The 20,956-nt window shown below is 56.9% G+C and overlaps 1 protein-coding gene across 1 annotated transcript in view; it reads left to right on the forward strand.

The window, feature by feature from the left end:
• The first annotated feature begins 6,188 nt into the window (after positions 1–6,188).
• ARHGEF10 (Rho guanine nucleotide exchange factor 10) overlaps positions 6,189–20,956 on the forward strand; it is a 48,866-nt gene continuing 34,098 nt past the window's right edge. Inside the window, exons 1-7 of the mRNA XM_087814055.1 lie at positions 6,189–8,645; positions 15,305–15,460; positions 16,318–16,596; positions 17,815–17,881; positions 18,334–18,410; positions 19,992–20,048; positions 20,378–20,541. Coding sequence (XP_087670181.1) covers positions 8,600–8,645; positions 15,305–15,460; positions 16,318–16,596; positions 17,815–17,881; positions 18,334–18,410; positions 19,992–20,048; positions 20,378–20,541 — 846 coding nt within the window. The 5' untranslated portion in view covers positions 6,189–8,599. The remainder of the gene's footprint in view (positions 8,646–15,304; positions 15,461–16,317; positions 16,597–17,814; positions 17,882–18,333; positions 18,411–19,991; positions 20,049–20,377; positions 20,542–20,956) is intronic.

Here is a 20,956-nt window from a genome sequence, read left to right on the forward strand (position 1 = left end):
TTTATAGATAAAGCGGGAAGGAGACGGGACAGGGAAGCTGAGGGTCAGACTGGTGGGATGGGCCAAGGTTGGAGCAACTACTGAGGGGACAAAATGTACCAAAGAAAACGTGCTCCCCATTGGGGGTCAGGCTGCCGCGGCCACCTTGGTCTCAGCCCCTGTCCCTCCGGCTCACGCCCTCCCTCAGGGCCACCCTTCCCTCCCTTCCCTGCCTCCTGGCGCCCTTCCTGAGGATCCTTAGAGGATGGCGTGGCCAAGGCCCACTGCCCAGCCTCTGTGCGGCTCCAGCCGTCCTCGCTCATGGGGAGCCCCAGCTGCCTCCGCACACACGCTGGGGGGGGCTCCCTTTGGTGTCCCTGGATCACAGCACCCTCCCGACTGTCAGGTGCTGAGGACCCCCTTGCTCCAAGGCCCTGAAATTAGAGCTTGTGGCCGAAGCAGGAAAGAACCTTCTAGATCACTCTTCAGGGTCCTGGCCCTCTGTCCCTTTGACATTCCCTCCCAGGCTCGGGTCCCGGTCCCTCGGAGGAGAGGTGGTGTGGGTAGGACAGAGGGCGGGAGGGCAGGAGGAGTGGGGGGCGGTTGTGTGGTCCATTCGGTGTGGAGACAGAAACAGCCCTTCTGGTCGCCCTGCACCCTGCGTGCTCAGCCTGCTGGGCCCAGAGGAGCCCACACGCCCACCATGTAACTTCAGGCGGCTCATTCACCCCGCCCCGCCCTGCACTGTGCTGGTCTCCTCAGACCCCGAGCGGCCTTCCCTTCTGAGACCTCCCCCTCCTCTGCCCACCCCACCGAGAAGGAGCAGAGCGAGAAAACAGGTCCATTGTTGTTGCAAGTGCTCTGAACAAAAGGGTCCCTGTGTGGGGCTGGGACAATGCCTCCTCCCCCACTGGACTGCAGCCTGTCTGAGCTGCAACAGTGTGGCTGCCCTGCTGGCAGGACCCCCCCCCCCCCTTATCGCCTTTGCTTTTCCTTCCCCTTCCCTGCACATGTCCCTTTGGCCGGCTCGACACCCTCCATCCAAGGGGCGTGGACGGGTGAGGGGAGCAGGAATGTTTGGGGCAAGCAGAGAAAGGCGGCCAGGAGAGCAGCCTCCGTGCTCCGGACTTGGAGTGAGCTCCTGTCCCTGTCCACTGCTTCCTGGTGGACCCCCCCCCCCCCCCCAGCTCCTCTAGTTCAGTCCAGGAACCTGGGCTGGGTTGATGCCTCCCTCCATAGACACACTGCACTGGTCATTCATGCAGGGACAGACTGGTGGGTCTGGGCTGAGGTGCAGACCCCGTGGTCACCAGCACTGTCCCAGTGACTCTGGAGTAATGTCTGCCATCCCCAGGTTCACTTGGGACCTTGGCCAGGTGGCACTGGGGCGAGGTCCCCTGTTGACTAGTCATTTGACCACCGGCATAACTGTGAGCAGACACTTAAACCGCTGCCTTGGGTGAAGTGCCAGGCAGGTGCTTGTCCTCAGCACATGCTCACCGCACCCCCACACCCCAACACGTGTGCTGGGACAGTCATAGATCCTGTTTACACATGAGAACTCAAGGCCTAGTGAAGATGTGACCTGTCCAAGGTCAAAACCTGTCCAAGGTCGCTCTGCTGATCGCTCAGCAGGGACCTGAACCCGAGGTCAGGCCCCAAAGTCTGCTGTGCTCAATGTGGACAATATGGTCCAGTGAGTCTGCACATCTGTGAGCCGGGCTCTCTCCACGGGTGTTACCTCAATTCTAGTGACAGGGTCTGTGGGTGTGGCTACCAGCCAGGGGCTCAGAGAAACGCAACCACTAGGAAACACAGATTTATTGCAATGAATTGGTTAATGGGGTGTGGGGGCTAACTAGGAGGTCTGAAATTTGGGAGGCAGACCATGAGGGGGCTGTTAGGAGGGGAGGCCATGAGCAGGAGGAGGGGAGCCCGAGAGGAGGGGGGCAGGTGAGGAGCGGAGGCAGAGTTCTTAGGCTCCAGGTGATCTGCCTTCCACAGGCAGAACTTTTTCAGGGAAGACTTTTGAGGGACTGGATCAGGCTCACCAGATTGTCTAGAATCAAGCCATAGTCACAATAAAAAGAAAACCAGAAAGCCCCTAAATGCTTGAAAATTGAACCTAAGTTTTCTCAGGGTCTCATGGGTCAGGGAGGGAATCAGAATGGAAATTCCCAACCTTCCCACATCCGGGCTCACAGAGGATGGAGACGTAGCTGTGACGAGCACAGGATGCACTGGAGGGATCTGAGTCTTGACTCAGAGTCCTTGTGCGCCAGCCCACCTGGCGGCATTGCCCTGTAGTTCCACCCACTGTCCTTCCTGGCAGCCCCGAGCTTAGGGGTCCTGTGGCCATGTGGGAATGTGGGAGTCACACTCTGTACTTCTAGCTATGATGGTGCCACATGATGGTCCCCACAGGGCCAAAAACAACACAATTTCTTGGTAAAAAAATGACACAATAGCAGCTTCTAGAGCTTAAGTTTTCGAAAACAAACTTGTGGACCATCTATGAGAAACACTGATTCAATATGTTTTCTTTCTTCTGAAAAGGAGAGAAGAAAGATGGACCCAAATTATCACTTGGCTCCCTGAGCAGGCGCCCGTGCCAGACACCGTGACACGGGGTAGTCGTGTAGGTCTCTTGTGTAAACTCACCTGTGATCCAGATATTACTAGTCACGTTTTCTAGATGGTTAGATGGAAGCTCAGGGATTCGTATGAGTTGCATAGGACTTTGGAAGTCTCAGAAGCCAAAATAGGATCCCCAAACTGAGTCCAAATCCCTTGCTTAATTCATACCTGGTACTGCATGTATTTCCTCCTTATTTCTGCCGACTTGACCAGAAAACTTAGCAAGTATCAGGGTGGTCCTGTGTGGCCCACGAGAATGAATGCCGTCTGCCTCGTAGTCACCTCTCTTGGCCGTGCCCATTAGGATAACTGAGTAGAAGACCTTAAAATAAAATACTCAAAGAACCATTGGAATAGAGACTAAAACATTTTTTCTGATGTTAAAGATCTTGTTTTTTTTTAAATCCTCACATGAGGATATTTTTTCCATTGATTTTTAGAGAGTGGAAGGGAGGGAGGGAGGAGGGGGAGAGAAACACTGACATGAGAGAGACACATCCATTGGTTGCCTTCCTCATGTACAGGGAGTTTGGGAGTGAAACCTGCAACCCTTGGCCTGAGGGCCGAGCTCTAACCACTGAGCAAAACCAGCCAGGGGGGGAGGACATATTTTTCTAACTGATTCATGCTCTAGTAGCTTTGCAGTGGGTTGTAAGATAGGTCTAAAGCAGCATTTAAAAGTAGCTCAGTCCATTTCCATGAAAGGAGCATACGCTAATAATAAACGTGGCTAAACCGTTGCCTTACTGTGATTTATTTGCTGAATGTTGGAGTCGGCTTTGCGACATTTAGCTATTTTGTATTTATTGTATGAGACAAGTGAGGATCAGGCAGTCCCGCCTTCACGTCACTTGAAGATGCGGAGAGGTGGGGGCAGGGCTGCTGCATCGCTGACACATCCCCCGTGTTGACCAGGGAACAGGCAAACGTCCTTTTTTGGTTTCTCTGTATTGTTGTTAAAGATGCTTTGTCTGACGGTTCTCCTTTTAGTAGTAATTAGACAATATTTTGTTTCCTTTTTAATTATAAACTAAATAAAGGCTCCAGGGCACAGAAGGGCGGCCTCCGTGAGCATCCTGGCCCTGGACCGCTGCTTCCGTGCAGATCCCCGCACCTGCTCACAGTCACCCACCTGGGGGCGGGCAAAGAGGCTTTCAGGCCTGGGGTCCGCCCGTGCACCAGACGGGGGGCGGCGGGGCTGGACGGTGAGGCTCTGCCTCCCGCTGCGTCGCCTCCGGGCTCTTCCAGGCCCCGGAATGCTGCAACTGACGTTCACTGGGAAGGTTCCCGGGAAATGAGCTTCTGGCTCCAGCGAGCCTTAAAAATTGCCTCGGGAATGTGTGAAATCAGTGCATTTCCAAAGGCCCAGGGCTTGGCGGGCCTGAGGGCAGCTGACCTTCCCAGGAGCCAGGACCGCCCCGGGGGCAGGGCAGGGCCGGCCCGGGAGGGCAGGGCGGATGCGGGGGGGTCGGTCCCGCGCCCCCCGCCCACGCCTGCGCGGCCCGGCCGGGCGTTGGGCGGGGGTGGGGGGTGGTGAGCCGGCGGCCACGTGGCCTCTCAGGAATGCGCTGGCGCGAGGGCGGGGCGCGGCCGCGGAACGGCAGGCGCTCCAGCCAATGGGCTCCTGGCCCCGCCCGGGCCGGCTAATCACGACGTGGGGGCGGAGCCGCCCCCCCGGGCCGGGCGGAGCGCCTCCCGGCGGCGGCCGCGGGGCGGGGAGAGGGGCGCTCGGAGGGCCGGCGGCGGGGGTCCCCGGCGGGGTAAGTGCGGGCGCCGGGAGGCGGGGAAGCGCGCGTCTCTTGCCTGGTGACCGCGTGCCCGGGGCATCCCCCCAACTTTAGCGTGGTGACCCCTGTTCCCACCACAGACTGCGGTTAACGGGGCCGCGAGCAGCCCCCCGGCTTCATCTGGTGGCCCCTGTCTCGTGGGCGCAGTGCGGGTGATGGGTGAGGCCCTGGGCGCCCACCCCGGTTTTCAGCGGGTGCCCTCGGCCCCGGGGACCGCGGGGATGGGGCCGAGGCTCCGAGGACTGTCGGGGACGGGCGGTCGGGACCCCTGGGCGGGGCTGGCGGCTGGAGAAACCCAGCCGGCTGAAGCTGCGTGGGGGGAGCTGGGTGTTTTCGTGGGGAGCGGTCGTTTGTCTTTCCCTGTGAGGGCGAAGGTCCGCTGTAGGGGGAGGTAATTCCCACCCGAGAAACCCGTGCGGGTCTCCCTCCGGGGAACCGCCTCCGCCGCAGAGGCCGAAGCAGGTGGGCGGCCACTCGCTGGTCAGCAGGCGCTGACCTCTCCCCGCCCGGACCCTCTCCCTCTGTGGGACCCCAGGTGCTGGAGCAGGAGTCTGAGCGCACGGCCTGGCTTTTACTGGGACGCCAGTGTCCGCGGGCGGCGGCTGGCGCGTTTGGTGCCGCGGCTGCTGGAGGGAAAGGCCTCACCTGGCGGCGGCCGGCAGAGCCGCGTTTCCTGCGGGGGCCGCTCAGTGTCCCTCCAGGTAGAACGTGGGAAGAGGTAACATTTTCACGGCTCCTTTACTGCCTAAAATATATTTTGAACACCTCTTTTATAGGAAATAACTCGTATTAGAAAAGAAAGGTGAGATGAACTTGGTGTATTTTAAAATATAATTTGCCTCCTGCGCGCTCGCCGCGTTTGCTCGCTCGGCCCTGGGATGTTATTTAGCGGCCATTACCTGCAGGCAGGTGCACAGCGACCGTATGGTCAGGTGTAGACCCTGGCGACCCCTCGGTCAGTCATTGGTTGCAGCTGCTGTTGCCCAGCTGATTGGTGCTCCATCGGAGGAGTCCAGACAGTTATGGAAGAAGTAAAATCCAAAGTTACTCGGAACAGCTTTTTGTGGTATGAGACTGGCTGACTTTCTAGTTTTACCAATTTCATCACGTTGATATTTCGAGATGCACATTTTCTCCGGAGTGTTTTGTTTCTGTGGTGAAATTAGGGGAGAGGCTTTGGGAATTCTGGACAGAGGCCCCCTGCTGGGGCTCAGCGCTGCGCCTCGGAGCCCCGATTGAGTTCGGGCTGTGCCCCTCACACCCGTTATCTCACAGAACTTCGGTTTCCTGGAAAAATTGCTGGAAGGCAACTGTATGAAAAGGCTCCTAACCTAAAAATGTTCTGCGTAAGTTAGAGCAGAATGAAAACGCAGTTATTTTGGCCAGACTGCTCTGCGAATCGTTTTGGAAAACGTTATTGTAAAAATCTAGAAACCCTGTTGTCTAATACATTATTCTTTTATCGCACGAGTCTTCGTGAAAATGCCGCAGTGAAAAACCCCAATCTCGAGATAGTGAGCACATGAGTGTTCAGTTCACACATTGCAGTTTGCACAGGTAGAAAGGTAAGGGGAGCGGAATGGGACAGGCGGGAACGCAGGTGTGACGCATGCCTGAGGGGGATTCCAGCCCTCCGGTATGCCTCCTGGAAGTGTAATTTTGGAAGGATGAGAGGGGATGCTCTGGGAGCTTTGCAGGAGAGAGGGGAGTTCCAGGTCTAGGGAAACTTGGCAGGGTCCCAGAGATGAGGCCATGATTTCGGTCTGCAGGGGGTGGAGCTGGGCCAGATCCAGAGGGTGGCTGTGCTTCCTGTCACGGGGTGGCCGTGAGTGGCCCTGCCCGGGGACAGGTGAGGAGCGGGTGCATAGCTGGCCAAGGACCCTCTCACCTGCCGCCAGCCCCTCCCATCACACCCCTCACAGTCTCCTCTCCCAAATCCCAGGTCAGCCTTTCCACAGTGGCCAGGCCTAGAGCTTTGTGTCCCGTCTTTATTTGCGTCTGTATGTGAATTTTCAAAATGACCCCTCATTTCATAAGAACGGCCAGGCCCAGGCACGAGTGCCATTCTGCTCCCTGCTCTTCTCTCTGTCACTGCAGGAGCGCACACCTGCTGATAGAAGGGGCCGCCTGTGGGTTGTGCGTGTTTTATATTTTTAGTTAAGAATGTGTAAAAGACTTTTTAAAATATTAAAAATTTTTTTTTTTAGGTTTAAAGCTTTTCTCTTCCACGAACCACTTTCTGGTACTAGAAATGACCTTCTAAAGTAAAATGCCTTTTCCTGCTGCCACAGGCCTGCCGTGGCCGTGGAAAAGGGGGCGTGGGCACGGCCGCGCCTCCAGTCGTGTCAGGCCTGAGTGACGGGCTGTGCTCCTGGAGATGAGCCGGCCGCTGGCCCCCCACTGGGCTGCCCCTTGGCGGCACAGTCTAAGCTCAGGATCTCAACTCAGTGAGTCACTCGGGATTCTGGGGAATTTATGAGGAAAACAAAGGAATGAATTCTCTGTACACTGATAACTGTGCAGGAGGCCTCAGCGCCTCCAGGGCACAGGCTGCTATTTTAAAGAAAGCAATGTGGACGTTCAGACCCCAGTGTCAATTACGTGCATGATTTTCGAACTCCTGTGCTCCTGGTGTGGACAACGAAAGCTGACTAGACAAGAGAGGCCGAGGAATTTTGTGTTGATGGAAGTGCTGTGCACAGTTACTGTTTTGGTCTGTTATTTGCCTTATTTCCCTGACAGGAAGAGTAGGGACTCCAGCCAGGTTTCTGATGGCCAGGACCCTGAGAGAGTGAATTGGAATAGGAGTATTTGCGCTAATGCGAAGGAAGCTGCAGGCTGGGGTTGGAAGGATGTAGTCAGGTTCCAGCGCCAGGAGGCACAGGAGGCGCATCGGCCAGGCTCTGCCTTACTTCGGCCTGAGAGTGCTGGGCGCATGCTGAGCTGACAGGATGGAGTTCCTGTGGGGTCTGTGTGGGCTCGGCCCAGGGATTCGAGAATTCACAATGAGCGTGTTTCAGAGGCCAGAGGACCTTTGCTCTAGGTCTAGGTGCTGAGCTGTGGTGGAAAGAATCCCGTGTGCCGCCTTACTCACCCTGCAAGCAGGTCTGAGCCTGGCCCTCCCAGTCAGGTCAGGCAGCTGCTGGGTGATGGGCCAGGTGAGTGCTGAGCGGCAGGCAGAGTGGAATGGGATCGCTCTGTCCCTCGGTGGCTGATCCCAGAGGGCCTCCCAGCTCCCTGGGACTTGAAGCAGCGTGTGCTGTGCCCTCTGTAAGTGCCAAACTAGCGGGCCTCCAGTTAACTAGGTGACCGCAACTCGAGGGGTGGCTGGCATCCAGGTGTGTGGCTCAGGACTCCAGAGCCTGCCCCTCTTGTGCAAGGAGGGAACTGTAGACGGGCCTCTGGCCGAGGCAGGCCTGTGGCGGGTGGAGTGAGGGCTGAGATGTCTGTGCTTTCCCCACTGTGTGACCCACCCGGGATCTCTGGAGATCTGGGAAGGTGTTTGCCCTGCACGGTGTGGCTTCCAGAGCAGACTGTGCTGTTCACCCCATTGCTCTGCTGGGAGCCGAGGCAGGTGTAGCCCTGGAAACAGGGAACCGCTGGTCTCCGTGACAGCAGCGAGGGACCCACCTTGTCATGATATAGCTGGTGTCACACACGTGCTCTGACTCGGTTGCCCTGCGAGCACGTGGGGAAACGAGAAATGCAGAAAAGAGAGAAAACAGAGCAGACGTACAGAGATCAGTTTAAGAGAGCGGCCAGCCTTGGTCTTAATCCTGGACAATCAGTTCTTCACTCAGACCCTGAAGTGTTGGCTGGAGGAAGAGGAGGACACACGCGTACCCCCCTGTTCCTGTCCCCTCAGCCTGTGGTCTGGAGGGAGAGAGGAGACCTGGGTGCTGGGCGGGGAGGGTCCGGCATGGACACAGTGGCAGAAGTCGAGCCCTGGCTGCGCTCAATGAAGGCAGACACGGGACTCTGTCGGGTTTTGCTCCAGGTTATTTATGGGAGGTTTTCCCGTCCTTGTGACTAGTAGGCGCTGAGCTCTTTCGTTGCATCTGTGACTGGGAACCAGCGTCTCCCCCAGGCACTGTCCCTGGGGCTCCCCATGGGCTGAGGGCAGCTCCCCCACCTGCCCCTGAGAGCCTCTCTCCTCCCGCAGGGCTGCCCAGGGCCGAGGCTTCCGGAGCCGCATCATGGACCCACTGGAGCCGCCTGTCCCTCCTGCCCCCAGTGCAGAAGGTAAGGACCATGCCTTGCTGGAGGTGTCTGAGTGGGTGATGGTGATGGTGACAGTGATAGTGACGGTGATGGTGACTTGGGCAGTAATGGTGACAGTGATAGTGACGGTGATCGTGACGGTGATCGTGACTGTGGTGCTGGTGGTGACTGACGGTGATTGTGACAGTGATGATGATGGTGACTGTGGCAGTGATAGTGACTGAGGCGGTGACAGTGATGGTGATGGTGACAGTGGCAGTGATTGTGAGGGTGATGAGCTTTTTTCACAGGGACTTCATGCTCTTGGAATCATTAAGCTGCTGGCACCTGGGCTGTGACTGGGATGGGCCCCTCATCCAGAAGGGCAGGGTCTGACCGAAGACCCTGTGGATATGGAGCTCTGGTGCCCCTCACTTTGAGGATGTCCTGCCTGAGCCCTCGCTGTCCCCCCAAAAGCCCGAGTGGAGGGGTTGGTGAGGAAGGGCGGCCGTCCTAGGGTAGAGACTTGACCTAGGCGTCCCCAACTGGCCGAGCTCCTGCCTGCGGCCTCTCCAGGCCCCTGCAGGTCAGGAGGTTTCCATTTTTGCTTCCTTCCTCGGGACTCCCACCTTCTCTGTTCAGCTGCTTCATACGAGGACTGAGGGAGGGGCTTGGCTGCACACACCTATGGGGAAAAGTGGGCTCCCCAGCTCTCCCCAGGGCCTGCTCCTGGGTTTCCTGTCACCCGAGTGTCGGCCGGGCCACATGTGCAGACAGCTGTCTGTCCTCTGCAGACCCGAGGCTCTGGGATGGGAGGCTCACTGCATGCGCTTCACCGATGTGTTTTTTACAAACTGGAGGCCAGACCCTCCCCCAGCAGAAAAATAACCACTCACTCTGTCATGACCCTCGTCACTGTGGGGTCTGGAAGCAACTCAGGGGCATCTGCAGGTTTGGCCTGTGTTTGGGACAGAGGGAAGCTCCAGCGGTAAGAGGGGAGAGATGCTGTCCCCTCCTGGGACTCTGAGGCAGGAGGAGTGACAGACCAGAGAGTGAGGACCGTGGTGAGGGCCCCTAGAAACAGCAGTGACGTGATTACATGTTGACAGTCTCTGCGACACGTCCCCAACCGGGGCCTGTGTGGGTGTGAGACGACCAGGGTCCATGTAGATGTGGAGTGACCAGGGTCCATGTGGGTGTGAGGTGAGACCCAAGCCAGTGGGACCCAAGTGAGCGATGCCTCCTGCAGGGAGCCCAGCTGTCCCAAGGGAGGGAGGCCAGGCTCTGCGCTTTCTGCTTCCAGGGCATGGTGGTCAGCTCACCTGTGTGGGCCATGGCCTGTGGGGCCTGGACACCTGTGGGGCCTGGGCAGCCTGTGGGGCCTGGACACCTGTGGGGCCTGGATGTACTGTGGGGCCTCGTGAGGGTTTGTGCTGTGTGTGTCCTTGCCTCAGGTTTCATCCCTGCGCATGTTGCTGCTGTGAGGGTTTCTGGGCCAGATCTGACCTTGATTGTTATAATTGAAAGTGAGGCAGACCACCACTGCTTCCACCGTCCACCCCATCGAACGCGGTGATGCCCAAACAACACTTGGACCTTGTGTCCTCCTGCAATCTTGCCAGTGACTTCCCCAAGCACAGCTCTGGGGCCTGGACCCTCCCACTGCTGCGTGAGCTCTGAGACCCGTGGGGAGCATGTGGCGGGGCTGGAGGCCGCAGAAGCGGCAGGCGAATGGCATTCACATCTGCCCCAGCTCTTCCTTGCTCAGTGTGCTGTGGGGGCTGCTTGCCCTCTGGGGGCACCTTTGAAGTGTCACATCTGAGAGGTTTATTTCCGGCTCTCAGTTCTGTCCCGTTGCTGTGTGTGTCACTCCATGTAATGCTGGTACCCGGGCAAGCAGTCACCACACACCTGTAACTCAGCAGGGAGCGCAGACCCAGGTGAGGACGGCAGCGGGAGGGGAGCCGAGCCCCAGGGAGTGGCCTTCGGGGGGGCATTGTTCTGGGAGACGGCTCCGTTCAGCACAGGCACCTGCCACCCAGTGACACCCAGAGCCAGGAGGAGACCGGGAAAGGCTGTGAGCAGCCCCTTGTTGGAGGAGCCGTGGGCAGCTGCCGCCTCTTACAGTCCTACTTCTTTGTTTTGTTTTAAACAATAAAAGAATGAAGAACAGCCTTAATCAGAAGTAAGAGAAACATCCTGTCTTGGATAAAACTTTCATATTATAATTAACTATTGCCTTTTAGGCCTCAGGAACAAAATGTGTAACTTTTATCTCTGAACTTAAACATAAGATTCTCTTATTCCGTTCTCACTATGTGAACCTGCTGCGTGTCTCTAAAGGCTATTAGTGGGTTTGAGCAGTTCTGGCGGGTTGTCTGCACACAGGGAGGGTGGCCTGTCCCTCACCCCTGAGCCCCGCTGCCAGCTCTCCATCCCGGGCCCAGGGCCAGCCGGTCCCTCAGATAGCACTTCGGTGAGAGCAAGTGGGCTGAGCTACTGGACCCCACCCGTTAGGGTGGCTGCACAGTGTCAGGGCCCTGTCACCCTGGGAGTTACGCCCGGCTCCCTCGCAGCTGGTGGGAATGCAGAATGGTGCCACGTCTTTGGGGGGCAGTTTAGTTTCTTTGAAAACTAAACATCACATCCTCTTACCAATGACCCAGCAATCACACATCGTGGTGTTTACCCAAATGAGCTGAAAACTGATGTCACACAATAGCCTGCATATGGACGTTCATAGCAGCTTTATTCATAACTGCCCAAACTTGGAAGCTACCAAGATGTCCTTCAGTAAGTGATGGATAAACAAACTGTGGTCCATCTGGGCAATGGAATATTATTCAGCACTAAAGAGAAATGAGCTATGAAGCCATTAAAAGATGTGGAGGAACCTGAAATGCATGTGACTAAGTGGCAAAAGCCAGTCTGAAAGGCTACACACTGTGTGACTCCAACTCTGTGACATCCTGGAAAGGACAAAACTGCGGAGACAGGTGACAGATCAGTGGTTGCCATGGGGTTGGGGGGAGGGATGAACAGGAGGAGCCCAGAGGGTTTAGGGCAGTGGATCTACTCTGTGTGGTACTATCGTGATGGACACAGGTCATTGTACAATTGTCCAAGCCCACAGGATGTACAACACGGAGCGACCCTGATGTACACTGTGGACTCTGGGTGAGGATGACATGTCAGTGCAGATCCATCAGTGGTGACAAATGTCCCACCTGGTGGGGTGTTGCCAATGGGGAAGGCTGTGCATGTCGGGGGCAAAGGGATGTGGGAAATCTCTGTGCCTTTATCTCAGTTTTGCTGGGAACCTAGAACTGCTCTAAAAAATGAAGTTCTATTAAAAACAACGACTAAATACATTGTGTAGATAATAATATGAGTGGAGTCATTTTAACGTGGAGCTGGAGCTGCTGTCCCAGGGGAACTGCCCTGCAGGTCTGATGCCTCAAACCTTGGGAGGTTAGAACTCGGGAAAGTAACCTTTGGGTTGGACCCACGGCAACATTGTGTCCCATAGAACTGCTGGCCAAGGTAACAAGAAAGCAGAGATGACGAGTATTGGACAGATGGTTACTGGACCGAGAATGAGAAACAATGTTTAGAGTCAGCGTCACTGTGTCCTGCTATCTGCGCCCATAGCAACGCCTTCCTGCTCTGGATGGCACTGCCCCCTTCCCCGCCTCATAAATACCCATCGCCTTTGTCTCCTCATCAGAACATGGTTGGGCTCCTGCCTGAATCGGTGCTTCCCGTATAGCTGTTCTTATTGATGTGAAATAAACGCCGTTGCCTCTCACTTTGGAAGGCCTCTTATTTTTAGGTGAGCGTGAGTCTCAGTCTAGACCCCGTCTCCCAGGCACAGGAGAGGGAGCCTGGCGGGGTGTGTTCACGGGGGCTGTGTTCTCTGAGATTCAGGCCCGCGAGGCTCAGTGTGGAAGACTAGGCACAGCGTCTCTGTAGACTTGAGTTCCTTTGTCACGCCGGCCTCCCGGGGCTCAGAGCCCCACAGGGCGTATGCCATGGCGGGAGCCTGGGAAGTCAGCATGGGCGGGCACAGTCTAGCTCTTGGGGTGTCGCCGCCAGGACATGGGTGCAGAGAGGCAGCTTATTTTCTGGGACTGAATTCTAGGACGCAGCTGTGATGTGCATCACGCTCCGGGGTGTATGAAACACGCTGGCAGGGCGGAGAGGCGCTGCCCACAGCTTCTGAAGTCACTGTCTGAGCATCACCCAGGCTGTCCAGGTACCTGAGCACCTCAGGCACTGTGCCTGGCTGCTCAGTTTAAGACTTAACCCTTTGGAGGAATTTCTTCATTGCTTTTATTTCATTCTGCTGATTGGGATTCTTCTTCAGTTCTATTGGGGGGAAAATGAGTGTGCTTGGTGGGAAAATGTTTGAAGCCACTCATCTGCTGATCCCTCACTCGCCCATTCTGCACACTATCCCGTGGGGAATGGCTGGCAGGCCAGTCTCGCCCCGAGGGCTGCGTGACCAGTGGCAAGTGGACACCTGTCCTCAGTAGCGTGTGCCCTCCCAGGTGTGACCCCCAGAGTTCCTTGGCAGGGTTGCTGTCCCCATTTTGGGGGGAAGGGGAGGAGGGCACCTGCCCGTCCCTGTACAGACCCGAGGACACTGGACACAGTCACTGTTCCCTTCATGAGGGAGCTTGTGTTTTAGGTCCTGAAGTTCAGGCTTCGTTGCGTCCCCTCACAAGTATTTAGGAGCCTGTTTTGTGCCACATGTTTTATTTATTCAAAAAAAAAAAAAAAAAAAAAGCCTTTATTGATTTCAGAGAGAGGAAGGGAGAAGGAGAGAGAGAGACAGAAACACCAATGATGAGAGAGTCATTGATCGGCTGCCTCCTGCATGCCCCCGACTGGGGGTCGAGCCCGCAACCTGGGCTTGTGCCCTGACTGGGAACCGAACCCTGATCGCCTGGATCCTAGGTCGACGCTCAACCGCTGAGCCACGCCCGGCTGAGCTGCGCCACATGTTTTAAAGCTTTATTTTTTTAAGCAACAAGTTTCATAGAAATCACCTCAAGGTGTGTGACCTCATTGCTGGAGACGTAACTTCCGAAGGCCAGTCTGACCGGGGAGCGGCCGTGGCTCCGAGTCAGGCTCCGGTTTGAACCGGTGCCCGTATCCCAGTCAGAACAGGCACTTTCTACGTTGGTCAGGTAATTAACTGGCATTGTTTCCCTGTCACATTTATCTGGCGGCGTGAACTCAAGGAGATGATGACGGTGGTACTTGGAAAGTGTTCCGGAAGCTCCTATTCTTCCGTTGATGGGATGAGCTGCTCTAACGCGCTCACCAGTTTATTTAGTGAGTAAAATGACTGCTTAACGGTAGAGCCCAAAGTGTCTTCCCAGACATGCGGCTTCCCTGCCGTTCGGGACGCAGCGGGGCTGGTTGGAAAGTCCCCGAGTCGGCCGCGGGGAGAGGGGACGTGGCTCCCTCGCCCAGGTTTGCTTCTTACTTGGTGAGGCTGAAATCCAGGATTACGGAACAGACCTCCTCTTCCAGCTTCTAGGGAGTGGGCGGTTTCGTGTTTTAGTGAAATATGAGCGTCCGAGGATGAGCCTGCTCCACTGAGGTGAGGCTGCCACGGAGGACGTGCTCTTACACCCGGAGCAGCGCAGCGGACGAGAAGTGCGCTCGTTGCAGGAAATGAGCAAAATGTAGAAGAGCACGTGGTAATTTTTCTGTGAGCATTCAGCGGCATTAGGCACGGTCACATTGCTGTGTCGCCGTCACCACCACCACCTCCAGAGCTTTCCCCCTCCCCAAACTGAAACTCCATCCCCATGAAGCAGCCCCCCAGCCAACTCCCCCACCCCCAGCTCCGGCAGGGCCCTCGGCTCTGTCCCTGTGAACCCAGGGACTCCAGGGACTCAGGTGAGGGGAGTCACGGCGTCCGTCCTGCGCTGCCACGTGGCTGGGCGGTGTCCTCGGAGCCCGTCTGAGCGGCAGCAGGGTCCGAGCTTCCTTCCTTGCGGGGCTGAATGATGTTCCGCGGTGTGGAGGGACACGTTTATCCCCCCCGTCGACCGCACTCGGGGTGCTGCCCCTCGGGTCCTGGGAGCAGGGCTGTCCGGGTCCCCCTCTCAGGGGTGGGACGTGGGTCGAATGGTGATTCTGTGTCGTCACCACACTGGTGTCCATGGCGGCGGCCACGTTTTCCACCCCCACCAGTGGGGCGCCACGGTCCACGTCTCCCCGTCTCCCCCAGTATCTGTTATCTCCTATTAAATGTGTGAAAAGACAAGTTTAAAAACATGTTAATTTGTCAGAACTTCTTTGCCTGTTGTTGAATAATCTTCAACAAAGTAATTTTAAGTGCCCTCCCCCCTGCGGTTCGACGCTCGCCTGGGGCCGGAGCTTCCCCGGCTCTCGGGGCCCACGTGTTTGTGCCTCGGGTGTGGGAAGCGCTCTCCCTCCTTTTCACACTGAGCTGTGGGTCCTGCGAGAGGACATCGAGGCCCCCGACCCCCCGGCCCGGCCCGGCCCGGCCCGGCCCGGGGAAAGGGCTCCCGCGGCGCAGCGGGCGGCCTGCTCGCGCCGAGCGGCCTTTGGCACAGCTCGCTGCCCTTCCCGCGCCCGCTTTGCCGCTTTGTTCAGGGGTGTGGAAAGGTCTTGCTGCTAATAGGTGTTAACGCTGTAGTGTCTGTTGTCTTAACCTGCAGGAAATGAAGTGAAATACGATACGAACAATAACGAAGAGGAGGAGGGAGAACAGTTTGATTTTGACAGTGGAGACGAGGCCCCGGAGGCAGACAGAGGGGCCCCGGGCACCCCTGAGGCCGGGCACACGGGCACCGACGCCGCCTCCACCGGCTCAGGTGAGTCTCAGGGAGCCCCCCACAGACCCACTCTCAGCGTCCTGCCGGGGGGCACCTGCCGGGAAGGGGTCGTCCCGAGCGAGGGTTGTGCCGTTCCTGCAATTCGGTGGGAGCTGAAGCGACTTCACATAAACGTGGCCGAGTTTCTTTTTCTTTTTTTTTTTTTTTAATATATCTATTGATTTCAGAGAGAGGAAAGGAGGTAGAGAGAGAGATAGAAACATCAATGGTGAGAGAGTCATTGATCGAGTCTGCAACCCGGGCCTGTGCCCTGACCGGGAATCGAACCCCGATCGCCTGGGTCCTAGGTCGACGCTCAACCGCTGAGCCACGCCCGGCCGGGCCCGAGTTTCTTTTAACTTGTGCCGTTTCTGTGGCTTTCAGTCCCGTGCACTTACCGCCTTTTATAATTTGGAGGGAACAGGTGTTCCTGGTTTCTAATAAAACGGCCTCAGCTGTGTTTCACTGCAGACCATGAAATAGTTTTAAACTAGTGTGTTAGGATGAACTACCCGCGGGAGCGTATATTTCGGCGTTGGGAGGGGAACTGGCTGTGTTACCCACTTCGTGGACTGGCCGACCGCCCTTGCGTTGCCTCGTCGGTAACAGCGGCCTCGGGTAGCTAACGGTCCCAACCTCCGGCGGCTCTGCTCACTCACGGCCTCGGCTGAGCCGTCCTGGGAGCTGCCAGGCCGTGGGTGCCCACCCGCCCCAAGTTCCCCCTCCCTGGAGTCGGGAGTTCCCCGCACACCCCACCCAGGCCCTGAGGTCGGGACCCCCCGGGAGCCCAGGGCTGACGGGGTGGGGTCGGGCCCCCTGCTGGGCCGTAGGCCTGATGCTGCGTTTGCCTCCAGGAGGGGAAGACGGGGCCGACATGGGTGTGCCGGCGGAACCGACCAAACTCGGGGTCCCGGCTAGAGTGAACCCCTACTCCGTCATCGACATCACGCCCTTCCAGGAGGACCCGCCCGCGCCCCCGGACCCCGAGGCTGAGGAGGAGGGCGTGAGCCTGCACGTTCCCAGCGGGTACTCGGTGCCTGTGCCCTGCGGCTACGCTGTGCCCTCCGGCCTGCCTGCCCTGCTGCCGGCCTACTCCAGCCCCGTCGTTGTGCGCCCCGCGTCCCCGGAGGAGGCAGGTAGGCCCTGCCGCGCACCCGCCCCCGCCCGCAGGTGGGAGATGAGCCCAGGCGTCTCTCCCGGGGCGGGCCACAGCCGAGAGCGCTCAGAGCTCCTTGTTCGGGGCATTTTCAAGCGGAGCCTGACCTGGACTTGCCCTGTCCCCGCCGTGCCCGCCAGGCGCTCCCAGGTCTTGTTCCTTTGGGGACGTCGATCATGCCTTTTCCTAAACAGTCACCTCTGACGCTCCGGCGTCATCCACTGACCCCTGAGCAGCAGGCCCTTTGGGTCGGTCTTCCTGGCTCATGCCTTCATTCGTGGGAGCTGAGGAGCCCGGAGGCTGTGTCTCCCCAGCACCTTTCCTCTGAGCCTGGTGTGTGATCTTGGGAGGTTGCCTAGTTCAGGGGCCTTGAGAACTGTCGAGGTAACACCCTGAGGTCCCTGTGCACCACCCGGCATGTCCCGCTACTGCGAACGGGTGTCTTACTGCTTAGTGGGCCCTGGACGTTTCTGTGGTGAAGTCTCCAAGCCTCCTGTACCTGCCTCAGCTGTCCAGCAGCCTGAAGGGGTCACGACGGTTTCTTAGCATAAGATAAACTCCTTTTAAAAGGCTTTTTAGTCAGCGTTGCCGGTATAGCAAGTAATAGTGAGCGGGCACCGAGGCCTTTGTCCTGCGCTCTCACCGGACGTGTGACACGGACTTCGTGTGTGCACAAGTGTGTGTGTGTGTGTGTGTGTGCATGCGCATGTGTGTGGTTCTGTATGTATGTGTGCATGAGCGTGTATAGGCGTGTGTGCATGCACGCATGTGTGGCTGTGTGCGTGTGGCTGTGCGCTCACGTGAGCAGCGTAAAGTTTGATTGTCCAATATCACAAACTTAAGTATTTCTCCCTTGAAAATCTTCTGAGGTTGCCATGTAGACGCACTTTCAAATATATCACAGTTGTAATTTCCTGTGAAAATGTAAGAAAGTGGGGAGAGTATGAAGGTCCTTGTTAAGTCCAAGACCTATCTGGGGGTCGTTTTATCTCTGGCTCTTCCACAGACCTTTGGATTTTACTCTTTACTGTCATCCCGTTTGGAATAAAGGACCTTGAGTCCATCACTTCATCATCTTTATGTGAAGATGAGCCTCTCATCTATAAGAAACAAAGTAGGAAATCATTTTAAGGATGAGAACCAACTTCCTAAACCTTTTTATCAGGCATCGAGTAATATAAATTCTTTTCTTTCTTAGCGGAAATACCAGAAGTAGCAGAAGACGGCCAGTTTAATTCCTTAAGTTCTGAGGACCCAGCAAACAGGTACCTGTGTGGATTTTATAGGGTTTTCTGAGTCCGTGACTGTTCTCTGGAGCACTGAGTGCAGTGGTGCCCAGGTGCGCCGAGGCGCTGACCGGCCAGGTGCGCCGAGGCGCTGACCCCCGGCCCGCTCCCTGGCCCCTCACCTTCTCGCTCCCATGCTCTCTGCCTTCTCGCCCAGGGCCCCTGAGTGGCCCGGGCCCAGGTCCTCCTGACACCAGGACTCTGCAGGATGCTAGTGTTATCCTGTGTGAAAAACAAGGGATGAGTCCACACCACACAGAACTGAGGACGCCCCGTGGGCCTCAGCACCGTGAAGGCCCTTTGATGTGGGGAGAGCCCGCAGTCCTGTCCGGGAAAGTACAGAATTGGCATCTGTGTAGTTTGGGGACATTCGGCAGCTGAGTGACTGGAGGGGCTGTCAGTGGGGTGACTCACCGTTTGCTCTCCTGCAGTGAGGATCGGGTCCATGCCGAAGACAGTGCCCTGGCCCGCTGGGTGGCAGATCCCGCCAACACCGCCTGGATGGAGAGTAAGCTGCCAGCTCTGCTGATTGGCCTCACACGCGTGTCAGGGCCGAGCGCTCTAACTCACATCACTCACCTGGTGTCGGGTGCAGCTCGGCAGCCCCAGCTCCTGCCCGGCAGTCCCCGCGCTCTCTCCACCCCAGCGCATCGCCTCCCGGCTGCTGCTCCGAGCAGCTGTTAAGCAGCTGGGGGCTCAGGGACTGAGACTTTGGTCTCGCCCACAGCCAGCAGTGGCCATGGAGACGCTGACACAGCCCCTTCCCCAGACCTGGTGCCTTTCCCGGGGTGGGGGTGCAGCCACCCGTGGCCCGAGGGCACCCCAGACCTGTGCCATGGGTGGGTTAGAGTGTGCAGCGGATTTTGGCTAGAGTTACGTGTGTTTTAATTTTCAAAGGAAAAGCGAAGGTGCTTTTCTAATCACCCTTTGTTGCCCACGAGCTCACTAATCCCTGTGTAACTTTTATTTAATTGACTTGCAGCCAGCTTAGCTGTCTCCCAGCTGCTAAGTTACCCCTGGGGTGTTTCATCCTGGTTTTAATCTCGACGTTGTCCAACAAGGAGCTCAGCGAGAGTAGCTGATTCTGCTGGGGGCAGGGTGTTAAGTCAGGATTGTTGCAGGAGTAAATTATTGGGTCGTTCTATAGCAATTTCGTTTCCAAAGTAAATTTAGCTGAATTTCCCGCCCTGCTCATTTTTGTTACTCAGATGACAGTGAACTGGAATAACTGTATTTGTAAGTAAACTCTGCAGGCTCCAGCCCTCACATTACCTAACAGGACAGAGATACTTTTGGGGGTGTAGTCAGCGATATTCGGGTGCTCCTGAATTTGCACACACACCTCCCCCGCCCGTTGTGTGCGATGGTAACTGTGGCTTGAGGTCAGAGGGACAGTTCCCTGTATTTACCTCGTTTTCTTTCTTGGAACCCTGTGGCCCTCGTGGGTTTCACGTGGGAAGATGGCGTAGTAAGCATGGAGCCCTCGCCAACGTTCAGATGAGTCTCAGGTTCCGTCGCCGCTCTCCGCCGTGGCCCGGTGCAGCGTACTCGAGGGTTTTGCCCACGGAGGACCCTCCTACTTTCATTTAAGGAAACAAATGTTCCACATAACACCGTTTGAGAAATTGTCCTGAAAGTCCGCCATCGCTGGGCCTGCAGGCGGCTGCCTTTCGCGTCCAGGGGCAGGGACATTGCGTCATCGGCGTATTCATAGTGTCTCTCGTCACAGAGCAGCACCTGAGCCACCCCGTTATTTCTGACACTCTGCAAGCCACCTGGTGTTTTCCTCTGTCAGGGCACATTAACTTCATAAACTTAATGTTTGTAAAAGAGCCACATGGAGACATGCAACTGAGCATAAAATAGTGGAATGAACTGACCGGGAACCATCAGGCTCCTGTTGGGGCTATTTCACAGCAAGTCCACATAGAGTGGAGAGAGGGCCCTGCCCTGAGAGTGAGGCTCGGGCTTGGGAGGGGCCGTCACTGGCCTCGCAGGCGAGCCCCTCAGGAGACCACGGCCCCGTCACGTGGGAGTCGCACTCACTGGTCTTGGTCATTTTTAAAAATTTCCCCTCCTTTCTTTCCAGATCCAGAAGAAGCCATTTATGATGACGTCCCGAGAGAGAATTCAGACTCTGAACCAGGTTCGATTTTGTCTGAATTGAGTGTTGGGAGACTCAGCTTGGCAGTCTCTCCCGCGGGTGTGAAAATGCTCCCCGTGTGCGCACTCCCCGTGGCCCTGTGTGTTACACCCGTGCTCTGTGGGTGTTACAGCGTCTCTGTGAAGCCCTAGGTCTCACCTCCAAGTCCCCAGGTCCCACCTAACATCCTTCCAGGGGGCAGGCCTGAGGCTGCCCTGCCCCCCGCTTTTCTGCGAGGCTCCCCCCGCCATGTGGTGAAATGACAGACAAGCAGGAAAGGATGGGCACTGAGAGGTCACGCTCCTGACCTCTCTCTGGCCTTTGTGCATCAGATGAGATGATTTACGACGACGTTGAGAACGGAGATGAAGGTGGAAACAGCTCCATGGAGTACGGATGGAGTTCCAGTGAGTTTGAAAGTTACGAAGAGCAGAGCGACCCCGAGAGCAGGAATGGGGTCCCCCGGTCCTTCCTGCGCAGCAGCCACAGGAAGCAGGTGAGTGACCGGCCGCCGCCGCAGACGCAGAACCAGGGCCATCAGGTGTGATGTCGGCGCAGGTCACGTTTCATAAGCGTTTTGAAGATGCTGGTACGTAGCCTGAGGCAAGTAGCAGAGACGGCGCCCCGTGTTTCACGTCGCGGCGCCACGGCGGGGGCGGGGATTAAATTGTTACAAAGTCGCCCCGAGGTCCCAGGAAAGCTTCTCTCCTGAGTATTGTGAGGAAGTAAGTGGCCGTTCTCTGAGTCACGTGTGTTGTGTGCATGTAACCCGCTCTGCACACTGGCGCTGGCGTCAGGTCTGCCCAGACGTGAGCGGCCGGCTGTTCTTTGAGGTGGTGAGAACTTCAGGTTCCCACCATGAGCGGGAAGCTGTGGAACAGGACACGCAACAGGTGACGTGAAGGACAGAA

This window comes from Miniopterus natalensis, chromosome 2 (assembly GCF_054644295.1).
Source record: "Miniopterus natalensis isolate mMinNat1 chromosome 2, mMinNat1.hap1, whole genome shotgun sequence".
Taxonomy (NCBI): Eukaryota; Metazoa; Chordata; class Mammalia; order Chiroptera; family Miniopteridae; genus Miniopterus; species Miniopterus natalensis.